The 7,406-nt window shown below is 49.0% G+C and overlaps 1 protein-coding gene and 1 pseudogene across 1 annotated transcript in view; one reads left to right on the top strand and one right to left on the bottom strand.

The window, feature by feature from the left end:
* Positions 1-2,818: 2,818 nt before the first annotated feature.
* LOC139022163 (small nuclear ribonucleoprotein E-like) lies at positions 2,819-3,075 on the bottom strand (annotated as a pseudogene).
* A 3,637-nt stretch (positions 3,076-6,712) lies between these two features.
* INPP5F (inositol polyphosphate-5-phosphatase F) overlaps positions 6,713-7,406 on the top strand; it is a 60,479-nt gene continuing 59,785 nt past the window's right edge. The window contains exon 1 of the mRNA XM_070432154.1: positions 6,713-6,965. Coding sequence (XP_070288255.1) covers positions 6,869-6,965 — 97 coding nt within the window. The 5' untranslated portion in view covers positions 6,713-6,868. The remainder of the gene's footprint in view (positions 6,966-7,406) is intronic.

Below are 7,406 nucleotides of genomic sequence, written 5' to 3'. Positions count from 1 at the left end.
TAGAGGGGAAACCTTTACACATAGATGTTTAAAATTATAAAATAACATTTCTATATCACTTTATAGTTGAGGACACCCTTTCAAAGACGTTACTTCATTTAATCCTGACAAGAACCTTGTGAAGAAATTTTATATTTTGTCCCCATTTTACATAAGGGAACCTAAGTTTGGAGGGTTGGGAGTTTTGCCCCAGTACATACAGCTTAGGTTAATAGAGGAAGTGGGCGGCACCCAGGGTTTGACATTTGCCAGCATTCACAGGGGGTTAACACTATTGGCAAACACCTCTCCTTGCCAGGGGGTAGGTAGGGTTAGGGTCGGGGTAAACCAGACAAGAGAGTTCATCCAAACTGCCTCTCTCTCAACATTGATCCTTCCTACCTGTCTCTCCATCCCCTTGGATTTCTCAGCTCCCAGCTTGACAGGCAGAACAGTAAGTAATTTGCCCCATATAGGGCGGGTGAGCAAAAAGCAAGGACTGTTGCCGCTTTGGGGGATGCCTACAGAAGCAGAGCTGTCTCTCTCTGCAGGGTTGTCCCCAAGCTTGCTGCGGTCCTCTGAGCCACATATGAGTTCCAATCATGAAATCACAGGGGAAGAAAGGTCCAGAAACTAGTCTGGGACCGTTAAATGTAAGTGCCCCAAATAAAACTTTTCCCCAGCCACATTTCTACCCCTTATTCAACATGAAAATAGTCTTACTGGATTCCAAGGACGATGGCAGGCGCCTGCTGGCGTAGTGAGAGAGACTTGTCCCCTTTGCCCCACAGCCTGAGAGTTTTGTGGCTTAGCCTCCTACTTCCAAGGAGGGCCAGGCCACTGTGGGGGGGGGGGGGGGGGGGGGGGGGGAAATAGCTCTAAGAGGTCAGATTTCACAGCAAAGAGCAGAAATAAAGAGAGGAGTCTAGAGAGCAGTTTGGCCAGGTCACAGTGGTTCTCAACCTTCTGGCCCTTTAAATACGGTTCCTCGTGTTGTGACCCAACCATAAAATCATTTTCGTTGCTACTTCATAACTGTAATGTTGCTACTGTGATGAATCGTAATGTAAATATCTGATATGCAGGATGGTCTTAGGCAACCTCTGTGAAAGGATCGTTCGACCGCTGGGCCAGGAGATCTATGGGAATATCTGTGCTGTATGAGGGCAATGATGAGGAGAAAAGAAATAAGATTAAAAAACCAAAAAAACTTATGGAGGGCTTTATAGTATTGGGGAAATACACCCAACGGACTTGCATTTTCTCAAATTATTTTTAATTGTATGGAATGGCTATTTTTAGATTTTTAATGCTGCCCTTTGGGTTGTAGCTTTATAAGCATCATCCCTACAACCTAGAACCCCACGTGATGAAATCACAGAGCAGCCATGAGAAATGAAGCATAATTTGCAGGATTTTAAACGTTAGTATCTCACCATATTCAAGAGGCAGCAGCAGGAGTCTAATCCTAAAATTAGAGCGAGGACCACATTTTTAAAATATATTTGCCACCTTTGCAGCTGGTCTCTAGTTGCCTACCATGGGCTTTGTTAAAAACACCACCGAGAAGAATGCAAATCACTCTCCACTCCACTCCCCGCCCCACTCTGTTGCCCCACTCACTTTGCTCATCCAAATGCCCTTCCCCCAACACACACACTTCACCGTGCGTCCTGGGCCTCACTGAAGAATTGCTGCAAAATTGAGAAAAAGGCTGGAGCAGTGTTAGGAAAACCCAAACCCTATATTTCCTTGAAACGAAGGGTTGCTTTTACAAACTGTTGAAAACTGAGATATTATTTTTCTTTAACCAGGAGAAGCAACAATGGGTTTAAAATCTGGGCGATTTTTCCAAGGGTGGACCAAGTTCCTACAAGAGTAATTCCGCCTCTGCTGTTCTCTGGTGCAGTACAAAGCAGTCTTTGAAACATCTCTAAGGTGATTAACAGAAGGCATTTCAGCCATGGTTATTGATTTGAGATGGTACAGACCCCAGCAGGCCATCAGCCTGAGTATTACAATTGGCAGAGAGGAAGAACAGGCCACAGCCACTGTTGTGGTTCAGAAAAGTGCTAAAGAAAAAACAAAACCTGTTCCTTACACTCCATTTAAAAGAATATACAGTGCAGAAAGATGGCTTACAGATTTAACTAGACCTCACTTTGACAACATTTAAGATGGCTTACGGACTTAACTATATTTCACTTTGACAACATTTAAGATGGCTTACGGACTTAACTATACTTCACTTTGACAGCATTTAAGGTGTTAGGAAATCTCAAAAATATTAAGCAGTGTATGAAGAATAAAAAGAGGTAGGCCTGGGACTCCTGGCTTGTCAAGGTAAAAGGTTCTAGATCTTTAGGTAATATGTTACCAAAACATATGTTTTGGGGGTGTGGTAGAAGAATGAGTTTTATACACACACACACACACAAAACTAGTATTTTTAAAAAATGTATTTTTATTGATTTCAGAGAGGAACGGAGAGGGAGAGACAGAAACATCAATGTTGAAAGAGAATCATTGATCGGCTGCCTCCTGCATGCCCCCCACTGGGGACTGAGCCCGCAACCCAGGCATGTGCCCTGACCAGGAATTGAACCGTGACCTCCTGGTTCATAGGTCAACGCTGCTCAACCACTGAGCAACACCAGCCAGGCATAGTATTTTTTTTTAAATAAAAACAATCTGACAGCATTTATTGTCATCTGGTAATAACACAAGGGTAATCAAAGCAATATGAATAAATGTTTAAGAACTATACTCCCAACAAAGGACACCTAAAAACCACAACCTATATTGCCTTCTCAACAATTTCTCATGTTATTAGTCATTTCTAGTTGGAGACACCTTGGAGCAGAGCAGTATCTCCTTTTAGTATGATCTGACCCAGTTGTTTTCTTGACTTTGTTTTAGAATGAACCTCTTCTGCATCATCTAGTACGAGGTTCATATACTCATCGAAACCCTCCATCTGCAAGTTCACTTACCCTTAAAGCCACACCCAAACTGGAGAGCTATTCTGCAAGGGTCTGCAGATGAGGTTGATGGGCTGCACCCTCCCTTCTGCACTTTCTGGCCCTGGCCATGCATGGTACACCCTGGTGGAGGCTGATAAAGACTGGACTAATCCAGGCCTTTAAAAAAGATTTAAAGTATTAAAAGTACATGGTTATAGCCCTCGCCGGTTTGGCTCAGTGGATAGAGCATCAGCCTGCAGACTGAAGGGTTCTGGGTTTGATTCTGGTCAAGGGCACATGCTCAGGTTGTGGGCTGCAACTCCAGTGGGGAGGCGTACAGGAGAGACAGCCAATCGGTGATTCTCCTTCATCATTGATATTTCTCTCTCTCTCTCTCCCTCTCCCTTCCTCTCAGAAATCAATAAAAATATATTTTTCAAAAAGTACATGGTTATAAAAATTAAAACAGTGTACAGGAATATAAAATGAAAAGGAATAGTTTCTACTCTCCCTGCATTCCTGATGCCTTCAGCTGCCACATCTCCTCTCCATTTGCATTCCTCAGAGGTAACCACACTTCCTTGTGTTTTATTTCAGAATGTTCTGGGCATTAAAAACATACTCTCTCTTCCATCCTCCCCTTTTAAAAACACAAGTGGGACTTGGGGTAGTGAATACACAATATAATGTACAGATGATGTATTGTAGAATTGTACCCTTGAAACTTATATCATTTTATTAACCAATGTTACCCCAATATCTCTATATACAAAAGCCACGCGACCAGAACAACAGAATGACTGGAACAACTGGTCGCTATGACATGTACTGCGACCGGCCAACTGGCCTGATGGGGGGGAGGGGGGGGGGGTCGGTCCCACCCCTGATCGCCCCTCCCCCCCACAATCAGGGGCAGGGCCGGCTAGCCAACCACCCAAAGCCTCTCCTTCTGGCTGGCCCCACCCCTGATCGGCCCCCACCTGGGTGGGTCGGCCCGTCCCCACCCATGCATGAATTCATGCACCAGGCCTCTAGTATTCAATAAAAAAGAAAAAAAACAATTGGAATACTTAAAAATACTATTCTGCAACTTGGACTTTTTCTATTTAATAGTATACATTGGGCATATTTTTCAAATTAGCTTATTTAGAACGGTCTAATTTCTTAACTGTCTTCGTCTGTTTTTTTTAATTGAAAAGTAAGTGCATAACAGAAAGGAAGGAGAGACAGCTGGCTTTAGACAACTATGCAATTATCACTGTAAACGGCTAATTCATCTTTCCTCTGGGAGGAGATTAGATGCAGAAAACATATTTCATTTTTCCTCTGTCTCTCTCTCACGCATGGGAGATTTATTATAGCTGGTTTAAACAATAACTTGGGCCCTTGACAATTTTATCAGACCATACAACGAAAAGCCAGTACTTTTTAACCCCAAAGTATAGAAATGAAGGGGAGATGGTCTTCTCCAGTGAACGAAGTGATCTCTCTCCTTTAAACCAACATGATGTCTCCGAGGGACTTCCCCCCTCTTTGTTCTATGGTGCTTCTCAGGTAATTTCCTATTTTATATAGGCCTCAGTGCTCCAAAGTGGTACTTACAGTCTCCAGTTGTCTCTGATGAAGTTATGGGAGGAGGTGGCATACGAATCCATGAGAAATTTACTGGCAGACAAACCCATGAGAAATTGGCTGATAATTGGTCAAATGTAAAAATTTGGCTGGTGAGTGTCTTGGGCCTTTAGTTGCCCTGACTGCTGACCTAAGAAATCAGCAGCCTCCTGGCAGGCAGAATATGTGTAATTTAAAAAATCTCTCCTTTGGGAGATTTCTCATACACAAACATGACTGAGGAAAGTAATAGACAAACAACATACAAGACTGTGGTCAAGTGTGAGAGGAGATGATGTCAAAAGTCAAATTGCACCAGAGGATACTAAAGTCTATTCAGAACCCCAAGTCCAAGACAAATAACCTGACATGAAGGCCAGACTGATAATCAAAGCGGAGTCATTTACCATCATTATTTGTGTAGGTTTAATTATGTGGACTCATTTCCTCACATTCTTTGATAGCAGGGCTGGAAGAACCCTCAGTGATCATCTCTTTGAATAAATAAGGAAATTGAGACTAAAAGAGATTAAGTGACTTGGCTGAGATCACAGAGAAGTGGCTAGAACCTAACCTGTGAGTTACTTACACTAGTCTAAACCAGGGGTCCTCAAACTTTTTAAACAGGGGGCCAGTTCACTGTCCCTCAGACCGTTGGAGGGCCGGACTATAGTTAAAAAAAAACAACTATGAACAAATTCCTGTGCATACTGCACATATCTTATTTTGAAGTAAAAAAACAAATACAATATTTTGCTAAGGAAAGTCAACATAGGCCTGAATTCAACAGATCTGAAACTGATGGTTCCACGGAAACTTCTGATCTCCTTATTTCCATTATTTTCTGTGTCCAAGTCACATCACAAAGATTTGATCTAGTAATCACTCGTCTAAGACCTTTATGTTGAGGTGTCTGGGCAGCCCAGAAAGCGTGGTACTTATTAGAGGCTCCGGGACATTTTGTCATCATGGGACTTCCTGTGCTATGGCAATCCAACAACCAATCAGTGTGGACTGGAATAATTAATAATGTGAACTCCTTCCTGCATTTGGGCTCTCTTACTTTTATCAAAGCAGAAGGTAAAAAGTATTCCCTGATCTACAAAACTGGGAGTGTAATTAAAGGTCATTTAATTCAACCACCATCTGAGACCAAAAGACTGTCCCCAAATCATCCAGGTAGATTGCACCTGGAGCTGGGCTGTTCAAGAAGCCACCTAGCCTTCCTTGCAGGATAGACAGCTCAGAGATACTGGGGCTTCCTCCTTCCACAGAGGTTCTTCAGCTCTCTCGCCCTCGTCGGTCTAAATCCTTTCCACTTCATTAATTGACTTATTTTATGAAGTCTTCTCAGGTCCATCCTGCTCAGTTGGAGGCGTCTGAGTTTGCGCCTTCCTTCCCGCTGTTGAGAGCCCTGTGCAGCTAACACTTGTGCATCTCCTACTGCTACCCGCTCCTCGTTGATGTGCACTTATTGAACGCCTGCTGTTGTCAAACGTCAGAAGGTTCTAAGAGGAAACACCAAACAAAACAAGGCAGCCCCGCTCGGGCAGAGAGCCCGGCTGGGGCCCTCCCTCTCCCCCCACGACCCAGGCTCCACCCCGCTACCCGGGAAGCTCATGCCTCCGGGAAGGAGGGGTTTCGAGCTGGACTTAGGAAGTCTGCCCAGCTTTTCTCAGGGTTGGTGAAAGGAACGCATCCCCCACCGGCATGGGCGGAGAGGCCCCACGAGTGGGCCATTGCTCCCACGGCCACGAGGGAGGAAGGCGGCCCGCCTGACTCAGCCCTTCCCGGGCTCTGCCCGCGTTTGCTTCGGGCGGGAAGGCAGGCGGGACGGAGGGGGAGGAGAAGGGGGCGGCCTGCGAGGCTGAAGGAGGAAGAAGAGCCTGGGAGGCGGCGGCAGGAGCCCGGGGAGGGAGCTCGGCAGAAGCTGGAGGAGACTCAGGCGACGGGAAAGGGGACCCGCGAGCCGAAAGGAGCAAGAGGCGGAGGCGGAGCCACGCAGGGGGAGGAGCCTGGGAGGTGCCGGGGGCGGGGTCGAGGAGGGGGCGGGCCCGGGGGCGGGGCCTGGCGGAGCGGACAAGGGGCGGAGCCCGGGAGAGGCCTCTAAGGCCACGGCCGCCGCCGCCGCCCGCCCGCCGCCTCCGGGGTGCGTTCTCTCGCGGACCCCGCAGCCGCGACGCTCCCTCAGACGCCGCTCCCCGGGGCGCGGGCCCTGGCGGCCCAGCTGCCGAGGACGCTCCGCGCGCCCCCCGCGGGCCGCCGCCGCCTGCCGGGCCGGGGGGCCGCCGCCTCCCTCAGCGCGCGGGGCCGGCATGGAGCTCTTCCAAGCCAAGGACCACTACATCCTGCAGCAGGGCGAGCGCGCGCTGTGGTGCAGCCGCCGCGATGGCGGCCTCGAGCTCCGACCCGGTGAGGCTGGCGGCGCGGGGTCACCCTGGGCGCGGGGTGCGGGCGGCGGCGGGAGGGCGCGGCCGGGCCCCCCAGCCCGCGGGAGCGGAGGGCGCCGCCTGCGGCCCTGGCGGGCGGGCGGGCGGCTCGGCGAGGGTGCGCGCTGTCCTACTTTCCCGACGGAGGGCGCTCGCCTGGCCCCTGGCCCCCGCCTCCGCGCGGACAAAGGGCCCTCGTCCCTCCCGGGAGGGGAGAGCAGACCCGGGCTGCCGGCAGCCGGGGTCCGGCCGGCTCTCCCGGGAAGTTCGAGCGAGAGACCCCGGCCGTGAAGGCCTCTTCCTGTCCGGAATGGCCTCTGGCCCGGCCCTCGCGACAGGGTCTGGGTGCGAACCCCCGTCTCGGGCCAGCAGCGACCCCAGTTCAGCGGCATGAGCTGTCGAGCTTCGCTCCCTGTCCACCTGT

Source organism: Myotis yumanensis, unplaced genomic scaffold (genome assembly GCF_028538775.1).
Source record: "Myotis yumanensis isolate MYYU_CA2020_CCGP unplaced genomic scaffold, mMyoYum1.0.hap1 SCAF_13, whole genome shotgun sequence".
Lineage (NCBI taxonomy): Eukaryota > Metazoa > Chordata > Mammalia > Chiroptera > Vespertilionidae > Myotis > Myotis yumanensis.
Note: the sequence above shows the minus strand (reverse complement) of the source record. Positions and strands in the feature narration are given on the sequence as shown.